Source organism: Lutra lutra, chromosome 3 (genome assembly GCF_902655055.1).
Source record: "Lutra lutra chromosome 3, mLutLut1.2, whole genome shotgun sequence".
Lineage (NCBI taxonomy): Eukaryota > Metazoa > Chordata > Mammalia > Carnivora > Mustelidae > Lutra > Lutra lutra.
Window position 1 is genome coordinate 188,241,729 of NC_062280.1, and position 23,949 is coordinate 188,265,677.

Consider the following 23,949-nt stretch of genomic DNA (forward strand, 5'->3'; position numbering starts at 1 on the left):
CATCTCCTTCTCTTGCCCTGCTATATTTTTCCCGAATTTTGTATATTTCTTCTCTGAGCTCTTGTTTAATAGACACCATCGAATGAAGCATTGCTTCGCTCTGATTTTTAGTTGTATAATGGTGCCCATGTTTGGCCACAATTTTCAACTGCTCTAAGGTAATCCTTTCCTGATGGGTATTTTTTGCCTGCCATTTGTCTTCCCTCTTTCCTCATTCTTCTCTCAGGATCCTTGTATAATTATGATTATAATTTGTTACGTATAATTTGTTATAGATTGCCAACTACAAATTACAGATGCTTGGTATTAGTCATTGTTGGATAATCAGTTGTTTTTATAACATTGAATTGCAGAAATTTCATAAAAGAGGGATGAAATTTCTAGAGTATCGGCTTTACAGTTAGGTTCCTCTGACATAGGATTTTTGTGCCAGCGAGGTGTTTCGCTTGTTTGTTGTTTTGTTGTCGTTCGTTTTGCTTTGGGTTTGGGTTTTTTGGTGTCTACTTATCCACAGGCAATCCAGACTGCCAACTCCTGTGCTACCCATGATAGAGTCTCTCTACAGCTCCTTAGGGGCAAACTGCTCCTGGCAAATGTGGCAGGTCTGTGTGTTTGCCTTTGTTAGCTATCCTTTGCTTCATCTTTGTAGACTAGTAACCCTATCAGAGTGTGTACGCCGATTTAGCTGCGGTTGGTTTCGCACTGAGAACATTCTGGGAGTTTTGCCCTCCAGGTGCTCTGTCTCTTGACACCTAAGCCCGTGTTTTACCTGCCTGAATCCGGCCACCCTACCTGTCTTCTGCTTCGGCATTACAGCTGTCTCCTCGTCTATGCAAATATGGAGTTTTCTTCTCTGTTTATTTTTGTTTTCAGATATTTTTAGAGAAGAGACTGGAGAAAAACTCTCCTCCTGTGCCATTTTAAACACAGATATCTCGTTTTCTTTATAAAACACAGAATGATTGTTGATTTTTTTTAATTATTGCATTAAAATAAAGTGTAAAACCTTGCATATCCCCAGTGTTTCATAATCGGGCCCCAGCCTGCTTCTAGACCTCATCTTTGCTGTTTCCTCACAGTACTTCTGTACTGGCCACAAGACAATTTTATACATCCTCCATGGAAAATATGTTTTTTTCTCTTGAAATACATAACATATATAAATTTTACAAATAGAGGACATAGAACAATCAGAGGCCAGCCTGATCTTTTCCCCCTTAGAGGTGGCTCAAGTCCTCCCCTCCTCACCCTCCCCCCAAATGCCAAAGATTCTTGCTTCATCTTTGTAGACCAGTAACCTTACAAGAAGTGTACTGCTGTTGTCTAGGTCAAATTTTATATAAAGGATGGTAGTCGGATTTGATATACAGTATCAAGATAAAAACAGGATTTAGACCAAGAGAGAAAACACATTTTTTTTTAAGATTTTATTTACTTATTTGACAGACAGAGATCACAAGTAGGCAGAGAGGCAGGCAGAGAGGGGGTGGAAAGCAGGCTCCCTGCTGAGCAGAGAGCCCAATACGGGGCTTGATCCCAGGATCCTGAGACCATGACCTGAGCCGAAGGCAGAGGCTTACTTAACCCACTGAGCCACCCAGGTGCCCCAAGAGAAAACACTTATTAAAAGGTGACCAGAACTGTCACAGAGAGAATATTTGACAAAACAAAACCAGGTTCTCCCCTGAAGACATTGGAATGTATGAATCAAGAAGTCCTAGATTTTGCATAAGAAAAAAAAATAGTTTCTCCCTTTCTCCAATTCCTTTACCAATCTGAGATCCTTGTTTTTATAAAAGAAGCTTTTTTATTGAATTATACATACAGGTAAGTGAGTAAATCATAAGTTTGCAGCTTAATGAGTTATCACAAAATGAATGCACATCTGTAATCCCCACCCATATCAAGAAACAGAGTGTGACTGGCCCCCCAGAACCCCTACATGGGCCCCTTTCCAGCCAGTGCTGTCTCTGTCACCATAGAGGTCTCCAATATCCTAAACTGCTAATAATACCATGTGATTTGGGTTGGGCTTTTTTTACTTAGCATTGTGATTGACATTTATCCATGTATTTGCTTAAAGAAGTGATTTTTTTCATTTTCTGTATGTATAGCATTCTGTTGTGTGAATATATCATGACTGATTGATCCGTTCTATCATTGACATGAACTTGGATGTTACCAGTTTGGGAGTACAAAGATGCTGCTAATATACATTATTTTACATGTCTTTGGGTGAACATATACACACATTTCTGTTGTGCATACCTGAGAGCAGAGCTGCTGAGTTAACAGGCTCTACATGCCCAGCGTTAAGTAGACACAACTCCAGTTTTCCAAGTACAAGTACAAGACTCTTCTGGAAGGAGTTTTATGTTCAGGGTGAATTTGCGTCAGGAACCTAAATATTAATTACTTTGGGGCCATAACAAGCCACACCAGAATGCAATGGCTTAAAACAACTCTTTTGCTGTGATTCATGGTTCTGTAGGCTTATCATTTCAAAGGCTAAGCCAATCGGGTTTTCTTCGAGGGTCATTCATGCGGCTACAATTATTCAGTGGCACTATTTGGGTCAGATGGGATGAAATGTCCTCACATATGTCTTGGCTGAGCCATAAATCTTCAGCAGGCAAACTTGGACTTTTCACATTGGGCAACATCCCAAAAACACAAGAGCTGAACCTGTAATACCCCCCAGGCCTGGGCTAGAAAACCATATGCCCTTACTTCCGCTGCATCCCATAAGTCAAAGCCCAGGATAAGGCCAATCCACATTCAAGAGCAGAATAATAAACTCCACTTCTTGATGGGAAAGCCAGTAAAATATTATGCCCATTGTTTCCCCCTGAGCTCCCATCATCTTTCACCTGAATGCATTATTTACTTTCCTCTCTCACACAAAACATACTCACCCAACCCCAGGAACCACATGTCTCGTCCAACTGGGGCATCATCCTCAAAGTGTAAGATCTCACCATCTGCTTTGGGTCCAAATGAGGCTCCCTGGGTACCTAACCTCAGGTGCAGCTTCTCTAAGTCTGGATAACTACATCAATTTAAAAAAACAACTTTTCTGCCACTCCCCCAAACCCGAAATATTAGCAAAGCAGGATAACCAGAGTAGATATTCCTAATCAAGAGGGGAGATTGGGAGAGGCATAGAAGTCACTGTTCCATGGCAATTTTGAGATGCAGGCACCAGAAGGAGGGAATGTTTCTTGATTGGGGTCCACTGCTGCTCCGTGTGTATTGAAGCATCCAGTCCATTTCTTTTGGAGACTCTTAGCTCTAGATCCTGGGGTCTTGGCTTGGTCTTCTGGAACAACTTCTCTTTTCCATCAAAATTGGCCCATTTTGCAGCAGAGTAGCTTTCTCAGTCTGTCCCCTTTAGACTAAACTGGCAAATGCCTCTGCTGGCAACATTCTCTTTAAAATTTTTTGGATTTCCTGTGACTCTGATACAAGTCTACTCAATGGGGGCAAAAGTCACATTTACAATTCTTTTTGAGAAAGTCTCTTTCTCTTTGGGGTCCTAAGTCAGGCAATGATGAGACAACCCTCTTTGATGTATTGAGGGAGTCCAGCTGGCTGGCACTGCCTTCAATCTTCCAATGATCTTGAGTAGGACAGTCACACACTTAATTTGGATCTTGACCCCAGGCCTCATTGCATTTTGAGAATCTTTTATTGTCTATTTTCTTCTATTGTCTATTTTATTGTCTAAGTTTATTTTCCAGCCCAGCAACTCTTGGACCCTTCATATTGTCCCTAAATTTTGCTGGCAAATTAAATAGTTTGCATTTTGACCCCATCTGTGTCTTCCTCTACCTTAGGTCCAACAAACTGATACTTTCAACATTATGCCTCATGAGTTCTTAAGCCAACTCCAGAAGTTTATTAGCAGCAGGTCCCATCTTCCACGTTCTTACAGACACCGGTTGGGCAAAGTGTGACACACTACATAATGCCACCGGCCATTCACCCAGATTTCACCAGAGGAGTTTCCTCCCGGCTTTTCCAGTCTCCATGATGCTTTGCACACATCCAGCCTTTACCGACAGTTTTTTCACTGCTGTCGGATCTTTCTCTGGGACAGGATTATCTATTCAGCTGGTAAACCTGACAGATGAGGTCATATCTCCCTGGACACAGGAGCAAGCTTGGTTGCTGCTCGCTCTAAAAGTGGCAGGTTCCTAAATAAAATATTCAAAAGGGGGAGGACGCCTGAGTGGCTTGGTTAAGCACCCAACTCTTGATTTTGGCTCAGGTCATGATCTCGGGTCATAGGATCGAGCACCGGGTCCCGCTTGAGATTTTCTCCCTCCTTCTCACTATGCCCTCCCCGCCCCACTCGCACACCCTCTCTCACTCCCCTCTCAAATAAATAAATAAAATCTTTAAAAAAAAAAAATGACAGGTTCCCCAAGCTCTGTGTTTCTCAGCTGCATCTGAAACACACTGTGTGTAAAGCATTCATCTGGGCCATACCACACTGACCCCAGGACGTACAGGCAAGGAGAACCAAAGCGAATGTGCTCATACACGAGTGGCTTGCTCGGCCATGAGTAGAAAGGGTTCATCTCAGCCCCAGCAATCTGTGTGTATTGACATGAACAGCAACAGGTTCACTGCTTGGCTTGTAAATAGGGAACGATCGGGTCCCAGACTGTACAGGCTCCGTCTCCAAAAGGTGTTCTCAGTTTAACTTTCAATACATCTTCTCTCAACACTACTGAAGTCTGGCCATGACCTGCAAAAGATTTCAGTTTCCAAAGCTAAAATTGGAGGCAGCATATTTTTTTTTTCCAAATTCAGGATTATGTCAGAATTCAGTGATTGAAGCAAATCATACTGACGACTCTGTGCTCACATCACTGTATGTCTCCAGAGCTGGCCTGGCCTCGATCAAGTGAAATATTGCAGCACTGTTGAAAATTGTATATTCGGGACGCCTGGGTGGCTCAGTTGGTTGGACGACTGCCTTCGGCTCAGGTCATGATCCTGGAGTCCCGGGATCGAGTCCCGCATCGGGCTCCCGGCTCCGCGGGGAGTCCGCGTCTCTCTCTGACCTTCTCCTCGCTCATGCTCTCTCTCACTGTCTCTCTCTCAAATAAATAAATAAAATCTTTAAAAAAAAAAAAGAAAATTGTATATTCTTGGGGCGTCCGGGTGGCTCAGTTAGTGAAACCTCCAACTCTTGATCTCAGTTCAGGTCTCGATCTCACGGTTGTGAGTTCAAACCCTGAGTTTGGGTTCTAAGCTGGGTGTGCAACCTATTTAAAAAGAATTTTTTTTTTTAAATTTAAAGACAATTTTAAGAAGAGGGAGACCTGGGTAGCTCAGTCAGTTAAGCATCTGTCTTCAGCTTAGGTCATGATCTCAGAGTTCTGGGATCAAGTCCCACGTCAGGCTCTCGCTTAGCGGGGAGTCGGCTTCTCCCCATCTCTCTGCCTCTGCCCCCGATTTGTGCTTGCTCTCGTGCTTTCTCTCTCAAACAAATAAATTAAATAAAATCTTTTTTAAAATGTTTTAAGGAAATTGTGTATCTAGTCAAGAAAATTTTATCTTTTGGGCCACGTGTCAATCTAGTGACAGAAAAAATGCAAACAACTGGCCAACTTCACTGGTTTACACAATTTCTAGACAAACATTGTAATTTTTTAACTCTGTGGTTCCCAAATATGTCTGTCTCGCAAACTAATAAGTCAAAGGAAGAACAGGGATATTAGAAGGGGAAGAAGGATAAATAACACTCATACAAGAAAGAAAATACTGTACGATCTCACTTACGTGTGGAATTTTCAACAGTCGAAGTCACAGAAAGGTCACTGGTGGTGCCAAGGGCAGGGGCATGGAGGGAACGGGGAGATGTTGGTCAAAGGATATGAACTTCCAGTTACAAGACGAGTAAGTTCTAGCGTTATATTGTACAGCATGGTGACTACAGTCAACGATGCCATACGGCATACTTGAAGGTTGCCAAGAGCAGACCTTAAGTGTTTTCTTCACAAGAAATAAAATGTGAACTATGTGAGCTGACAGATGTGTCTACTAACCTTCCTAAGGTAATCACCTCACAATATATGTGTATATCAAATCGCACCGCACACCTTAAGCTTACACAACCTTATATGCCAAGTATACCTCAAGAACCCTGGAAAAAAGACTCATACCATATGCCAAAGAACTGCAAAAAGCACTTTACTGACGTTTAGGTGAAATCTTGTTGTAACTGTTATGGTATTAATGTTCTAAGAAATACTACAGCTGAGTGCCCAGGACCACAGGCTCTGAAAAAAGACCGCCTGTGTCACAGCTTAGCTTGTAGGTAATTACCTCTGAAACGAGGACTAAGTCACCTTCTCTATGCCTTTGTTTCCTCATCTGTAAAATGGGACTATTGGCTCCTATTTCATTGGGTTTTGTGTTATTTGAGTTCAGAGGCTTAGCACACGTAAAGTGCTTGTAACAGGGCTGTTTCGTTTCAATAAATAGTATCTACATCAAAGCCAGTAGGCAGGTGAAGAAGTTGAGAGAAAGATGTTAAATGCGCACGAGCAAGAACGACCATTTGTGGTACACTCTGCAAATGCCAAGAAACCAGGATGAAGAACTAATATACCCGAATCCCTGAATTCCCTGATCACTAAGAAACTAACTCCAGAAACTTTTCTTTCCTTTTCTTTTGCTCCATCAGCTTTCTAACAAATAGGCATTTTATTTTTTTGATCTTGGATTTCTAGCTTCCAGAACTATGAGACAGTATGTTTCTGTCATCCGAGCTGCCCAGTCTGTATGGTCAGTGGTACTCTGTGATGGCAGCTCTAGAAAATAGGTACGAGATACTAGGGCAAAAGTTTTCTTTCTTTTCTGTCTTTTTCTTTTCTAATCAAAGTAAGACATTGTACCAAAGTGCTTATAATGACAAGTAACACCTTCCTGCCTCATCCCTCCCCTCTGTTGCACCTGGAAGAGTTATTTATTATTTTATTTTAAGAATTTATTTATTTATTTGAGATAGAGTTAGAGCATGAGTGGGGGGGGCAAAGGGAGAGGGAGAAGCAAACTCCCCGCTGAGCAGGGAGCCCGATGTGAGGGCTCAATCCCAAGACCCTGGGATCATGACCCAAGCCAAGGGCAGACGCCCAACCGATTGAGGCACCCAGGTGTCCCTGGGAGAGCCTTTTAAAAGACTCTTACATTGCCACTTCTTCAACGCCCTTCCCAACTTCCTGGAAATGAGTCGCTGGGTTTCTCATTTTTGCTCAAGTTATTCTGATATGAACACGCCCCTTTGCAGTGCATGAAACTCCTATGCCATGCCTCTATGTCACGGATATTTTTTTTCCCTGCATTTGAACTACTCCAAGTCAGTCTCCTTTGGAAAGAGATTTGTTTTTTTGGAAGACTGTTTCATGCAGAACGTGATATAGCCAAGCGAAAATAGCACGGGCTTCACACACAAGCACTCCCCACTCCCTACCCTGGGTGCTACTAGCCAGGCTACTTCCATGCCTTATTCATGGTGGCCCCATTTTAAAAAATGGATGTAGGGGACTGATATCTCAAAATATTAAACTCCGTGCTCTTCCTTTCTTCTTTTCTTAATCACTGCATTGTGAAATATGAAGCCATGACAGAGCTGTGTGTCCAGGATAGATGCCGTTCTAAAGTAACCACAACCCAAGTCAGAAGAAAGAACATTGCCCTGTCCCGGTGATATTCAACATCACTAGCCACTAAGAGAATGCAAACTAGGACTGTCATCTATCACCACACGCCCTACAAAACAGCTTGAATTCAAAATAACGGCAATACCAAATGCTGGCAAGGATGCAGAGAAACTGGATTCCCACACATTGCTGTGGGAATGCAAAATGGCACAGCCACTTTGGAAAACACTTTGGTAGTTCCTTATAAAACTAAACATACAATCACCACGCAAGCCAACAACTGCACCCCTGAGCATTATCTCAGAGAAGGGAAAAACATGTCCCCATAAAAACCTGTACACAAATGTTTATAGCATGCTTCTCCATAATAGCAAAAAAAATTGGAAACAACCAAAATGTCCTAGAACAGGTGACTGGCTGACCAAACAGGGATAGAGCCATAAAGTGAAATACTACTGATCAGCAAAAAGCAACAAACTCCTAATAAATAAGAACACCAATGGGGGTGCATCCCAAGAGCATTATGTTGATTGAAAAAAAAAATCTCAAAAAATCATATATGGCACAATTCCATCTATGTAACACTCTCAGAATGATGAAACTGAGGAGAAGGAAAATAGACTCATGGTTGCTGGGGATGGATGGGGGGGACAGGATGTGGGTGGTGACTAGGAAGAGATAGAACAAGGGAGATCTTTGTGGGGACAGATCAGTTCTGGATGGTGTTGGCGGAGGTGGAAACTGGAAACTACAGATGTGATAAAATGCTGCAGAACTATATAAATAATTGTGCCAACATCAATTTGTGCTATAATTAAGTTGTAACTATTAGAAGAGATTTGGTAAAGGGTCTTCAGGACCTTCTCTACACTCTTTGCATCTTCCTGTAAATTTGTAATAATTTGGAAATGATTATTATATGTATAATATAACATACATAAATATAATATATAATGAAGTAACCACCACTGAAGTCAAAAGATAGGACAGTCCCTTCACTCCAGAAGTGTCCTGCCCCACACACTCCTGCCCACCCAGAACCCTCCACATTGATCCTGTGAGTGTCAGTTCTTGCTTTGTGTGATATATTTACCACCTCTATATGCTTCCCTAAAAATATACAGTATTTTTTGCCTACTTTAAACTTGACACATTGGAGGCCACCATATGGAATCTTTTGAACTTGGCCTTTTTCACTAAACATCGTGTTTGTGGGTTTCATCCCTAACATGGGTGGCTGTAGCCCAATATTCCATCTGACGAATATGCCACAATTTATCTGCCCGTTTCATTGCAGTTGGCTTTAGGGGGATGTTTCTAGTTTGGGGGTGTTATGAGCAATGCTGTCGTGAACACAGTTATACCCTGGTGAACATGTGGAGGCGTTTTTCTAAAGAATATACCCAGGAAAGAAAATGCTGGGTCCTGGGGTATGTTTATTTTTGCCTTTACAAAAGAAGGGTCAACTATTTTCCAAAGGGTTGTACCACTTTTCACTTCCATCTGCCGTGGGATGAGTTGTTGTTGCTTTTTTTGCATACTAAAAGACAGACTTTAGCCATTCTGGTGGGTGCCATAATTGTGTCTCTTTGTAGCTGAAACTTGCATCTCAGAGACAGTCTTCCCTTGAGCATTGGTTCATTTATTGGACATTTGGATTTTCTCTGTTGTGAAGTATCTGCTCAAGTTTTTGCCTATTTTCTATGGTGCATCTTTTCCTTACAGATTTGTAGGAATTTTTACAAATTCTGAATACTAACATTTTGTCTGTGGCTTGTCTTGTGTGTGTGGGGCGGGGGGCTTGTCTTTTCTCTTTTTCCTGTTTTCCTTCTCCAGACTCAGCGGGGATGATACTCCTCTTTCCATCACCTCAGGTAAAAAGATGATCAGTAATAGAATTACAGAGGAAAATAAACAGTTTTGGTCTCCTAAACTGATTATGTAAAACCATAGTAGTGGGGATGACTGGGTGGCTCAGAAGGTTAGGCGTCCACTCTTGGTTTCTGTTCAGGTCATGATCTCATGGGTCATGATATTGGACCCCACAGCGGGGAGTCTGCTTAAAATATTCTCTCCCTCTGTCCCTTCCCCCACACACTCTCTGTAAAGTAAATAAATCTTTAAAAAATAAATAAATAAAACCATATTAGTTACACCTGAGTTCATAGCAGCCTTGTTCACAACAGCCAAAAGGTGGAAGAAACCCAAGTGTCTATTGATGGATGAGTGGATAAATAGAGCATGGTGTGAACATACAACGGAATAGAATTCATCCATAAAAAGGAAGAGAATTCTGATACATGTTACAATAAGGAGAAACCTTGAAGACATTGTGCCCAGTGAGATAAGCTAGTCACAAAATGGCAAATACTCTATGATTCCTTCCTAGAGACAGGAAAGAGAATTGTGGTTGTCAGGGGCCGGGGACAGGGGCTAAAAAGGAGTTAGTGTTTAATGGGTATGGAGTTTCAGTTTGGAAAGATGAAAAGAGTTCTGGAGATGAATGGTGGTGATGGTTATACAAGCATGTAGATGGGTTTCATGTCACAGAAGTATACACTTAGAAATGATGAAAACTGTAAATTTTATGTGTATTTTATCGCAATAAAAATGACATTACCTGGAATCATTTTTAAAATAGTGTTGTATTCATATAGAAAGAATATCTGTGCATTGAAAAAGTAGACATGTAAAAATAACTAAAATGTTTATATTTCCACCAGAGACCCTCAGTATAATCTTCTAAGTCTAAAAATGGCCGTAACAGTGTCTTATAATCCATTTAAATGGGTACATGATCTCTACCTTTCTACATCAAACTTTTTCCAAATGACCTAAACACATACAATTGCTTGTTTTTAGAGAGGGGTGGGCAGAGGGGCAGGGGCAGAGGCAGAGAGATAGAGGGAATCTTAAGCCGGCTCCAAGCCTAGCACGGAGCCTAATTTGGGACTCGATCTCACAATCCTGAGATCATGATCTGAGCTGAAATCAAGAGTCCAACCCTTATCCAACTGAGCCACCCAGGCACCCCTGTACAATTGTTTTAAAACAATTTTTAAAACAGCCCAAACCTGTTTTTTTCTTTTCCTTTTTTTTTGTCCCCCCCCCCCTCCTTTTTAAGTCCAAAAGGAAAGCTCTGAAAAGCCACGCCCAAAGTTTATCCTTAAACAAGAGATCGGGAGGACCTAAGACCACGTAGGAGAGCAGGAGAAAACTAGCAATGGTCTAGAAGGCAAGGGAGTGGGTCCCCAGCTCCTAAAGGAGCAGAGCAGCCTCAGGGCAGCCTGGCCCTATCCAGGCGAACGCATTTAGTCCCGGTACTGAAAGTGGGCTGGGGACATCGGCCGAAGCTGACAACTACTGCTGCCATTCACTAGCATGACTTGTTGCTCTGGAGAGAAGCTGCGGTGGTATTGCTGTGTCCCCAGAGGGCCTCCCAGGCGACACTGAGCCAAGTGCCAGGTGACCCCCAGCAGCTTCCTACTTTGCACAGCCTGTCCGGGCTCGTCCAGGACCAAGGACGTGTGCGTATATTCCTGAATGCACCCTGATTCTTGAACAAAATGCCACCTATCTCCATGGTTGTTTTAAGGATGCAGTAACACCCCTGAAAGCACCAGAATGACATCAGTCTCAGTGCTGTGGTTGTCCATCTTCCTCCCTCTCAGCCAGGCCCATCTCTAACCCCAATTATACACCAATTGGCAGAGTGCCAATGTCACCTGGCCAAAGCATCCTATTCTCTGATAACTCAGAAGCTTACAAGAAAGGAAAAAGACACACAATTAGCCACATTGTGTGAGTGTAAGCAATGAGGTGGGTTCTCCTAAACACGGCAGTCTGATGGAACACAATTCCCAAAAAGGAAAATTTCCATACTGTTTTGAAAAGGGTGCGATCACTGGAAAAAGTATAGTGTCCCTACTTTGAAGATCAGCCCTCATTTAGCTGTGTAAACTCTCGTGTCTGTCATTCTGTTTTCTAAGTCTTGTTATTATGTAATTGGCCTCATGAATATCCTATTTGCCATTGCCCAAGGTGTTTTAAGTAGGCTTTAAGGTCCTCAGGAGTCATTAGGCCCACTCACACACACACAAAAATCTATTTGGACTGCAAAATTTTCATTTTTATGTTTACATTCACCAGTTGAATCTCTTCCATTACCAGGCAACAACTAACATCAGGAGTTACTGAGTAAATACCAGATACATGCATTGTTATAGGCACTGAGGTGTTACAAAGGAGACATCAGACACGGTCCCTTGACCTCTGGTGTTTGCGATCTGACCAAAAACACAAGACAGTTTAACAGTGAAATCAATAGAGTGGAGGAAGGGCCAACTAGAGATATCCTTGACAATTTTTACAATTCACATAGATTTTTACAAGGCCAAATTCAAAAGGAAACTATTTTATTATTTTTTTTAGGTTCCTAGCTTTATTCACATTTATCATTTCATTAAGCTTTCACTTTCATGTTTGCTTTAAGTTTTACTATGCCTATTCATTAAGTTTAAGAGGAGATGAGAAGACCAAAGTGAAATGGGTCCAGAAGAAAAATTAGATGATGTAAGTTTTTGTGAAGGAAAGAAGCCTGCCAATGACGGTGTTTTTTGGAACTGGGGATAAACCATTGTTAAAATCTTTGCATTGCAATATTTGCTCATTTCATCATTCAATGGGAACATGTCTTAGAGCAAGTAGCAGATTTTATGATGCCCACTTTACATAAAAGAAAGTATACCTAAAAGGCCATTTCTCCAAAACCTCCCCCATGAGTCATAAAAGCAGAAACCAAGTGTCCTACCTCTTAGACTTTGGCAGTTCACCCTATGTTCACTTATTTCAAAACCTATCTACTTCAATGCATTTCCGGGTTCTTTTCATAGCTGATGAGTTATGCCTACAATGGCTCAGGAAAATATCTTTATCTTAAATGTCCGTGCTTTCTCAAAGGACACTGGCACGCACACAGCTTCAGAGCTGGAAGTCGTCTTTGGAATCTAGTCCAGTGTTCTCACTTTACAGATGAAGGCCCTGAGGCCCAGAGGTTAAGAAGCAGCAAGAGCAACAAGATCACAAAGGCAGTCAACGGTATAAAAATGGATTGTACGAGAAAACGTTAAAGACACATAATTTAATAATGACCTTTGTGTATTAGAATTATGATTCAAGATAAGGAAGTGGCTTTTTGTTGTTTTTTGTTACTTCTCTCTGTCATTACCAAAAGCAAAACAAGAAGGAATGAGTTTTGATGACAGTGAGCAAAAACAGTGAGGCTGAATATAAAAAAAGAATTTCTGGCAGTCAGGATAATAAAAAACTGAGCTAGGAAACCTAGAGATAAAATTTACATAATCTACAATTCACCCACTTAAAGTACACCACTGAGGGCTCCTGGGTGGCTCAGTTGGTAAAGTGTCCAGCTCCTGGCTCTTGATCACAGCTCAGGTCTTGATCTCAGGGCCGTGAGTTCAAGGCCTATTTTGGGCTCCATGCGGGGTGTGGAGCCTACTTAAAATATGATAGAAAGGGGCGCCTGGGTGGCTTAGTGGGTTGGAGCCTCTGCCTTCGGCTCAGGTCATGGTCCCGGGGTCCTGGGATCAGGCCCCACGTCAGGCTTTCTGCTCGGCGGGGAGCCTGCTCCCCTTCCTCTCTCTCTGCCTGCCTCTCTGCCTGCTTGTGATCTCTGTCAAATAAAAAATAAAATCTTTTTTAAAAAAGATGATAGATACCAGGGCGCCTGGGTGGCTCAGTGGGTTAAGCCGCTGCCTTCGGCTCAGGTCATGATCTCAGGGTCCTGGGATCGAGTCCCACATCGGGCTCTCTGCTCAGCAAGAAGCCTGCTTCCCTCTCTCTCTCTCTCTCTCTGCCTTCCTCTCCGTCTACTTGTGATCTCTCTCTGTCAAATAAATAAATAAAATCTTAAAAAAAAAAAAGATGATAGATGGATACATAGACAGAGAGATAAATAGAACAATTCAATGGTTTTTAGTATGTTCATAGTTGTGCAACAATAAACAGAACCCATTTTAGAACATTTTAATCAACTCAAAAAAACCCATATGCTTTAGCTATCATTCCGTGCACTCCTATCTCCCCCAGCCCTAGGCAACTGTTAATCTACTTTGTCTTTATGGATCGGCCAATCCATAAAGACATATTCTTTGAAAGAATTGAAATTGAAAGACAATTCTGAATATTAAGTATAAATACAATCATATAATGTGTAGTCTTCTGTGACTGTCTTCTTTCCTTAGCATAATGTTTTCAAAGTTCATTCTTGTGGCAGGTATCCGTACTCTATTCCTATTTACTGCCAAATAATACTCCATTGTAGGGATAAACCACATTTTGCTTATCCATTCATTGATTGTTAGACATTTGGGTTGTTTCCACCTTCTGGCTTTTATGAATAATGCTGCTATGAATATTCATGTGCAAGTTCTTGTGAGGACATATGCTTTTATTTCTCTTGGGTGTATACCTAGAAGTAGAAATACTGGGTCAAATGGTAACTCTCTATTTAGCTTTTTTGGGAACTGCCAGACAGTTTTCCATATCGGCTGCATCATTTTGTATTCCTACCAGCAGAGAAGAAGGGTTCCAGTTTCTCCACATCCTCACCAACATTGTTATTATGACTTTTTTTTATTATAGCCATTTTAGTGAGTGAAGTGGTATCTCATTGTGGTTTTGCTTTGCATTTCTTTGATGACTAATGATGTTGAACATCTTTTCATGTGCTAACGTTTACTTATATATCTTCTTTGGAGAAATCCACTCAGATCCCTTTCCCATAAATTTTTTTTTTATTTTTAAGATTTATTTATTTTGAGAGAGAAAGAGAGTGCAGTGGAGGGAGGGGCAGAGGGAGAGAATCTTAAGCAGACTTCCCACTGAGCAAGGAGCCTGAGATAGGGTTCGATCCCACAGCCCATGGGATCACAACCTGAGCCAAAACCAAAAGTTGGATGCTCAGCCTAGTGAGCCACCCAAGAGCCCAGAAAAATTTCCTTTTGAAAGGTTAACTGTATACTAGATTCTTAATCTCTGGGTTGCTTCACACCTAATCTTCCATTATATAAACTATATGAGTCCTAATCAAATGAATTTGATTTATTCTAGTTCTTTCTAATTCTATGAATCTCTGGTCTAAAAGAATTTTCATATCTCATGTCAGATTTTCATAGAATGGAAGCTGAAGATAAAATGCTTACAAAGGTCTCCACATCCTGCAGAGATGAACTTTTGTGTAGAGATACATTTTGGGAAGGTCCTTTGAGTGGTGGTGAGTCCTGCAAAACACGCTGTTTATATTAGGCCACAAACTGACACAGAAGGGGCCAGTGGGCAAATAATTGCCCTTCATTTTCTAGGACACTTTGAAATTATTGCCTGAGAAGACAAACCCAGTTTTTGTCTGAATTACATTATGAGGTGATCCATCTTCAACCCCAGCTGAGAGTATAGTTGAGCTGTTTCCCTAAATGAATGATGTAACATGAAATCATGCATCTCAAGATAAGCAATTCAGCAGGGGCTCAGTGCAAACGTGTTCATGAAAGGTACAGCCATGGATGGGCAAAGCCAGCCTTCTGCATCCAGGCCTTTCCCTTCATCTCTATAATAATTTATCATGTTGCTTCATTTAAATGTGAACATTTCAAAAATATTTTTAAGTTTTGTTTTTTTTTTTTTAAGTCTGTAGGCTCAACAGTCCCAAAAATAAGGCTCATGATGATAGGAAGGAAATAAGGATGTACCCACTTGTGAGTGGGTAGAGTTAAGGTTTGAAAGTTAAGAGTAAAAAATTATGACCAGTTCTGGGGCAACTGAAGGCACCACAGTTGATAACTTGAAAACAATATGAGTTCATTGAAGATAGAATTGAAGATAGGATAGAATTGAAGATAGAATTGAGGAGAGGAGTTTTTCTTTTCTTTTCTTTTTAAGACAGAAGGCCATTTATATAATCCATCACTGACACAGACTGCTCACCACCATCCCAAATAGCAGGATAAAAGGGAATGTTATAAAGGCCACATGAACAGCTTGAAGGATCCGAGCTATTATTAACTAAAGAAGGGCAAAATATCTAAATGATCATTAGAAAGTTTACATTTTAAAAAGGAGAAGAAAAACAAGTCACAGAGCTTTTTGATTACCCAAGACTCTTCTGGCTCATCTGTGGCTAGATATTGAGTGGCCTGAAAGGCAAATGGGGCCATAATGCAAAACACCCACCATAGTTCTCCCCAAACCTTCTCCTCTAGCCTACCTTTATCCACTGTGATACTTCCTACCCAACTATTCTTGTGCCTGTGCCTGCTGATGAACAAAACAATAGATGTCCCCCTGAATCCAGTCTTGGGTGTAGGTCTGTCATGCCCAAAGTTCAGCCACAGCAGCCAAGGTCAGCCAGCACCTTCCAAAAAATGAAACGACTGTCAATATCATAGGGGTTGGAGGAAGGGCTAGAATTTTTTCTTTTAATATGTTCTTCATACAGCTTATAATCACCTTATAATTCATTAATGATTCTTTTTTTTTTTTTTAGATTTATTTATTTATTTATTTGACAGAGATCACAAGCAGGCAGAGAGGCAGGCAGAGAGAGAGAAGGGAAGGGAAGCAGGCTCCCGGCTGAGCAGAGAGCCCGATGCGGGGCTCGATCCCAGGACCCCGGGACCATTACCTGAGCTGAAAGCAGAGGCTTCGACCCACTGAGCCACCCAGGTGCCCCTCAATCAGTGATTCTTAAGCTGTGAAAGTTCTGGTTTTGGATTCTTGGTAGGATCTTTGAGCAAAAAGCCACAAGGACACCTCACTGCCATCACCCCTGCCTATGAGCCAAAACATCAGAACATGTGATAGAAATGAGGACAAAGAAGCAAGGAATGGAGCTGAAGAGATTTCAGGAAAGTGCTTAGATGTCACATGTTGCCAATAAAAAATTTGACCCATCCAGAAGGGTCTGAACGTGTTCTATGAAACAATTTTAAAAACCAAAAAGTTGAATTTTAATTAAAGTTTAGCTTTAATTGTCTATGAAAATTATTAAACAGAATGATGGAATGCTAGATGTACCAAAACTAGGTCACAGAGGACCAGGACAATCTAGGCCAAATTTGGTAAGTGAATATATCATATAAGAATTTGAACTATAAACCAAACTGCCAAAAATGCATTTAATAGGGAATTTCTTTTGTTTCCATAGAAATTTATCATTATCTATTTTAGAAATCAGTTGCTCTTTTAGGTATTGATTACTAGAATAGAATTGAAATCCATAAATAAGGAAACCACTCCAGTAGTTTCAAAGTGAAGTTGATGACAACATGTGTACCCAATCAACAGCATGAGTTTTATGTTCTTAAAGGTTAGAGCTCCCTTCGCCTTCTGTGGCTTTGGGAACAAATTGGTTAACCTCTAATATGTGAATGCCTGGATGGACTCTAAAGCTTGGATGGTGGGCAAATTAAAACAGGCCAACAGCATGACACTGCTTGCCTGCAGCGGGTCATAATTGCAGTCAGATGTCTCCATGGTGACCTCTCTGAGCCACGAGGCCAGAACTGTGGGATTAATGACATCCCACGATTGGAGCAACCACAGTGCTGAGAACAGCTTTGACTACTGTAAGTAATTCCCAAACCTCAAATTTAGATGAAAAAATTTAAGAACTTAATCCATACCAAGGGACCGATTTGGGTGGTTCTGGGTGGGGAGGTCTCTCTGTGTGATATCCAGAAGGCCCTTTTAGCTCTCTTACCTTCCGGAGTCCCCATGGTAGTATCAACAAGGAAGGGAAAGGACAGAGAACTTAGTAGACAGAAACCAAGAATGAAAGAATGAGAATAACATGACTGCTCATTGTTCCCTGATACTGTGTCTTCTTAGATCAGCTGCCAACTGCTTTCATTTACTTAAGAAATCACCACTTGATTAGGGTTGCCCAAAAGAATGTAGACCGTAGTCTTACCTGTGTGTGTAACCACCCCAAAATAGTAAGAAATTAGGTTTTATTTCATTTAGGTGGTTCCGGGAGAAACCTTTCCAGGACCCATGTATGGGCACAGCTGTTCTCCCTGATCAGGACCCTTGCAGTACCCAGGTAAGACTATCACTGTCAGCCCTTGTTCTGTCTCTGGCCATTGCTAATTGTATTATTTCCTTTATGACAAAAAGGTCCTACTTTTTCCTACAATTGTGATATTCATGATCATTTCACCACTTATTCACCAACTAACCAAAATCCAATCCACCAGGATTTTCTATCTTACTTTTCTATAGAAGGAAAACCCTTAAAAGTTTGACTTTTAAGGGCTGACTCTTAATTTCTCAAGTGCCTCAAATAAATTCTGTTTAAGATCTTTAGAGGTCCTACCTTAGGCCTCCAAAAATATTGAAAATATCTAAATACCTTATGGTTGTACAGGCTGAGTACATTTTATCTTAATTTTCAGAGATCACTAGTCAAGTAAATGAAGGAAAACATAATTCATTTCCATTGTGGGAAAATTAAATCAACCACTAAGTAGCAAAAAGACAACTAACCTAATGGCTTATCTTACTTAACTGCTTCTCTTAGAGTTTAATCCCCTATCTAGGTATAAAAAAATTGGGGGCACCAGGGTGGCTCAGTCAGTTATATGTCTGGCTCTTGGTTTCAGCCCAGGTCATGACCTCAGGATCATCTCAGGGTCATGAAATCAAGCCCTGCTTTGGGCTCTGAGACTCCCCCTCCTTCTCCCTCTGCCCCCACTCACGCACGCCTTCTCTCTAAAATAAAAAAATAAGTAAAATCTTTCTTTTAAAAAAAAAGCCAAAATTACAAAGAAAACTATTAGATGTAGGGGACTTGTCAATGGCAATGCCTTTATTACACAGAAATTAATTTGGACCTTTCTAATCAGTTTTGCTCCATTGTTCTGTCACTTGTTTATATGTGTGAAAACATCTGTAACTCTAGTAGTGGGACACAGCTTTGTGTTAGCGTCTTAGGACAGTTACACAACTGGAACATACTTATGCACTCTTAAATTAAAAATACCTGGGTGACCAAATAATAATTGTCATAAAGCTCATGTGGGCTATTCTATATGCTCTGCCCTGTCCTCTGCATCTATTTCATAGCCTTTTAATGCACGTTTCCAAAGCATGCAGCAAACCAGATGATGAGAGCAGCTGACAAGTAGAGGCAGCCATCATTTTATGTTGGCAGTTACATTAAGTGGCAGATGACTGACAGGAAAAAAAAAAAAAAACTTGGAGAAAAGTAGTCAGTGATATAAGACACCAGATCTCAGAGACCCAGAGTAAAATTTGTTTCAGGATGAGCAACCATTAAGTGGCTTCTGTACTCATCACCCTATTTCAACACAGCGTGATAATTGCCTTAATGACCCTCAAATACTGGGGCTGGGAAGATACCCCCAGGAATCAAGTCCAATGCTCCCGATTTACAGATGAGCAAGTGGAGGCCTAGAGAAGACTTCAGGGCCAAGTTCAAGATCATAGCTGGTTAGGGGTGGAATTCCCCCTGGAATCAGGATCCCCTGACCCCAGTACTTTTTTTTTTTTTTTTTCATGGAAAAGTGGTTGAAGCTTCATTGGTTAAACAGGACAATTGAATGAGATAATGTACAGAAGGTTAGCATTCAGACACAGAAGAGAGCCAAGTCTCCTTGGCTAGGATATCATGAATAACAAATCTGATACACAGAATGGTGGAATATTCAAAAATATTCATCTTTGAAATAACTTTGCTTTTTCAGAAAACTAATTTCCATGAAGCAGCCCCTTTTCAGATTGTTAAAATATCCACTCTTCAAAAAGGTCTCCCTTGACTTCCCTGTTAAAAATAGGACCAATTTCACTTTCTATCTCCTTACCTTGACTTAATACACTCTGGATGCCTTTCCTCTAAAGCTTCTTTTCAAGTTAACAGCTTAAGTCTTGTCATTTTCTTCTAGTTTTTAAATAGTTCTCTTTCCTTAGAAGGGATTTAGCCCTGATCTGAAGCTCAAAACCACTAAACAGTCAGTGTGTAATGGCTGAGCCCCCAGAAGAACAGAAGTCCTTGCAGCTGATTCTGCTTCAATCCAACCAGAATAAGAAACGATGGAATCCCTTTATAATGATGGTGTTTACACAAGAACCAATCAATATTTCAGTTTTAAGCTGTGCTGTATCAAGATTCTCTATATGCAGTTCTGTTTTAAAAGAAAATACTGGACTTACATCTGAATTGAAGTAGCACAGGCCTTTTTACAACAGGGTTTCAGTATCATGCTTATTTTATGTGGCACCGAGAACTTAAAACACATTCCTGCTTTTCCCCAGTCCCTTCCCACATTTTTTAAAAGGGTGGAACTATTATCTCTCTGATAACCGAGCAAAAACATCAGCATAAAGAAAGCTAATTAGATACACACTTCTATTGAGATGGGAGGAAGACAGCATCTGACATCTCAGTATTAGTTTGAAATAATGTCTTTAAATAATTATTTTAATTCCATATTGTTACAGCATTGTTTCTAAGTGAGAGGTAGAGAGGTAGATTAGATGGTAAGAGAGCTGAGCAGATGAAGAAAATTTAGAGAAATAGTATTTCTTTAGCACCAAATAAATACCATTACTCCTGAAGTACAAAAGAAAAAAACACAAATTAAAAATAATCCTTTCAAATAAAATGTTATAGGATTGACTTTTTAACATCTGTGCCTACTTGTTCTTCCAACTACCTTGATATTCATTAGTGGACTCCTAGGTATTAATCCCTTGCCAACCAGAGATCAAAAGGGAATTAGAATTTAAGATGACTAATCATGCTCGATGTACTACCATCAGTTCCCTCTCAGGATTATGTTTATATTATGTGTGAATTACAAACCTCCACTGCCTGGCCTCTTAAGTGTGGGGATGTCTCAGGGCTGAGAAAGCTGTCTCTTTCCCAGGAGACGCCATCCACTTCCACAGCCTTAAATGCCATGAACGTGATGCCTCAATGGGTATTTCCAGTGCCACCCTCTTTTTGAGCTCCAGACATCCCCATCAACCTGCTTGCTGGACATTCCCCCACTTGGATGTCTCCTATGCATCTCAAACTTGCCATGAATGAAATTCACCTATCAATTTCTTCTTGCCAGAACTTACCCCAACACATCCTCGCGTTAGAGGCATTGCCGTTGTTCAGACCAAAATCCTAGGCAGCCTGGACTTCTCTATCTTAACATCCTCTAGAGGATTCAGCTTGGAGCTCGGAGAGCTTAAGCTTCCAGATCATTCGCTCACACAGAGCCCCCCCCATGTTCAGTGTTTCAGTTTCCTTACAGAGGGCCCTCGAATTGCTTTAAGTGTCAGGTCCCACAAAACTCAGACCTGCCTCAGCACCCTACACCCTGCTCTATTTCGGAGAGCGAACTAGCTCAACCCGCCCACTCTGGACACTGGCAATGGCTGTAGTCCGACACCTTATTCTCTGGCCAGGAGTGCCACAGTGACCCGAGGCTCCCCCAGCCTCCTCACTCCCTCCTACTGATTTCAATATTGCACCCAAATTACCTTTTATAACTGTTTACATGTGAAATGATCTGTTAAAACCAGTCCTATCCCTTACTTAAACCATTCGACTTAGAGTAAGTCATACTACTGAAGGATCACAATGCCCCCTCAGTCTGGCCTCTGTTTGCCTCTCAGCCCTCCCCTCATGGCTTTCTCCTCTCTGGTTGCATCCTTCTTTCCTCCCTGGAACACACCAGATTCCGTTTTGTCTGGGGGCTTTTGCACTTGCTGTGTCCTCTGCTGGAAATGGGAATTTCTCCCATTTCTTCAACTTGTCTCATCTTTCAAGTCTCTGCTCAAAGAGCTCCCCCAACAGAGCACCCAACTCCACCCAGTCATTCCTGACCCATTATCTCCTTTTCACTGGTTATCTTAGGAGTTATCTAATCTACTCAGTTGACTTTTTTCTTGTCTGGCTTCTTCTAAAAGATCAGCTCCATGAAGTCGGGAACCCAGTCCCGCTCACCACTGAATCCCCACAAGGAGTACCCACTGCAGAGTAAGGGCCCAATAAATATTTGCTAAATAAGTGAATAAGTAAAATGTTAAAAAAAAAATGCAGACACAGTTAAGTGTGTCATAAAACAGTACAACACAAAATGTGGATGGAATTAAAGAGTATGAACTATATTATGAGGCTCCTTTTGTTTCTACCTCATTAACTACAGACACCTAAATATCTCTCCTGCCAGTACAAGAAAATCTGAGCTGTACATTGATGTCATAATTGATATTCCACTGTGAATGCCATCATAATGCATGAGGTAAAATGTGCTGCACATCATAGTATCCAAACTGTGAGATGCTTGCTATAAATAACAAATGCATGGAGAGGGAAATATATAGATATGAGTATCTCCCTAGTCCCTTTCCTCCAAAATAATGGCTTAGGAATGCTCAGGTTTGAAGGTTAAAAATGCTGTCCTCCATGTATTCTGAATTGAATTAAAAACAGTGTGAAAATAGAAAATAAAATAGTAATTGAGGTCTGGATCAATCTCCTTCAGATCACTCAGGAAAAACATTTTTTTAAAATTACACCTTTATTGGGGGGCATCTGGGTGGCTCAGTGGGTTAGGCCTCTGCCTTTGGCTCAGGTCATGATCTCAGGGTTCTGGGATCGAGCCCCGTATTGGGCTCTCTGCTCAGCAGGGAGCCTGCTTCCCTCTCTCTCTGCCTGCCTCTCTGCCTACTTGTGATCTCTCTCTCTCTCTCTGTTGAATAAATAAATAAAATCTTAAAATTACACCTTTATTGAGATAGAATTCACATCCCATAAAGTTCACACTTTTTAAACGTACAATTGTTTAGTAGTTTCACAGAGTTTTGCATCCATCGCCACTACCACATTCCAGAACATTTTCATCGCCCCCCCAAAAAAACTCCATACCACGAACAGTCACCCCACCTTCCCTACTCTCCCCTCCAGGCCCCTGGCAACAACAAATCTACTTCCTACATCTATGGACTGGCTGCTTGTGCACATTTCACAGAAATGGAACCAGAAACTGTGTGACTTCTTGTGTCTGGCTTCTTTCACTTAGCATAATATTTTTAAGTTTCATCCATGTCACAATATGTAACCGTACTTTGTTTCTTTTTATTGCCAAATATACCACATTTTGTCTATCTATTCATCATTTTATGGATATTTTGGATTGTTTCCACATCTCGGCTATTATGAATAATGTTGCTATGAACATTCACGTACATGTTTTTGTGTAGACATATGTTTCCATTTCTCTTGCACACGTATTTAGTAGACTTGCTGGGTCGTATAGTAACTTTATGTGTAACTTTTAAGGAATTGCCGAACTGTTTGTCAACTTGACTGCACCAATTTACAAATTTACTGCAATGTACCAGGGTTCCAGTATGAGGGGTCCAATTTCTCCACATCCTCATCAATACTTGCTATTGTTTTATTATAGTTATCCTAGTGGTATATCCTTTTCTTGGTTCTGATTTGTATTTCCCTAATGACTAATGATGTTGGACATCTTTTAACCTACTCACTAGCCATTTGCATTTATGTATCTTCAGTGAGGAAAGGTCTATTCAAATGTCTATTTCGCTTACTTTTCAGTCGGGTGTCTTTTTGTTATTGAGTGTTAACAGTTCTTTATATATTCTGGATACAAGTCAGATACAGGTTGAGCAAATATTCTCTCCCATTCTGTGGGTTGTCTTTTCACTCTCTTGATGGTTTCCTTTGATGCACAGAAGTTTTTAATTTTGATGAAGTCCAACATATCTTTTCTCTTTTTTTTTTGTCTTTTATAATTTTGGTGCCATATCTAAGAAACCATTGCCTAATCAAAGGCCTTATGCTTTCTTCTAAGAATTTCACAGTTTTATCTGCTATATTTAGGTCTATGCCCCATTTTGATATTTGCATATGGTACAAGGTACCAGTTCAGCTTCATTTTTTGCACGTGGATATCCAAATGTACCAGAAACATTTGTTGAAAAGACTGTTCCTTCACATGAATGGCCTTGGGACCTGCATTTGTCGGGGTTCTCCAGAGAAAAAGAACCAATGGGATATATATATAAAGAGATCTATTTTAAGGAACTAGCTCATGTGATTATGGGGGCTGGCATGTCTGAAATCCTTAGGGCAGGGCAGCAAATGGAAATTCAGGCAAGAGTTGATTTTGCAGTATGGAGTCTAAAATTTACAGAGCAAGTCAAAAGACGT

At 40.9% G+C, this 23,949-nt stretch overlaps 1 protein-coding gene and 1 long non-coding RNA gene across 2 annotated transcripts in view; one reads left to right on the top strand and one right to left on the bottom strand.

Annotated features, from left to right (window-relative positions):
- LOC125094768 (uncharacterized) overlaps nucleotides 1–16,100 on the bottom strand; it is a 34,603-nt gene extending 18,503 nt beyond the window's left edge. Inside the window, exon 1 of the long non-coding RNA XR_007125685.1 lies at nucleotides 15,961–16,100. This is a non-coding gene — a long non-coding RNA (uncharacterized LOC125094768). The remainder of the gene's footprint in view (nucleotides 1–15,960) is intronic.
- Nucleotides 16,101–17,235: 1,135 nt separating this feature from the next.
- The window catches only part of IPO5 (importin 5), a 60,775-nt gene continuing 54,061 nt past the window's right edge, over nucleotides 17,236–23,949 (top strand). Inside the window, exons 1-2 of the mRNA XM_047720269.1 lie at nucleotides 17,236–17,320; nucleotides 17,718–17,796. Of these exons, the coding sequence (XP_047576225.1) occupies nucleotides 17,269–17,320; nucleotides 17,718–17,796 (131 nt within the window). The 5' untranslated portion in view covers nucleotides 17,236–17,268. The remainder of the gene's footprint in view (nucleotides 17,321–17,717; nucleotides 17,797–23,949) is intronic.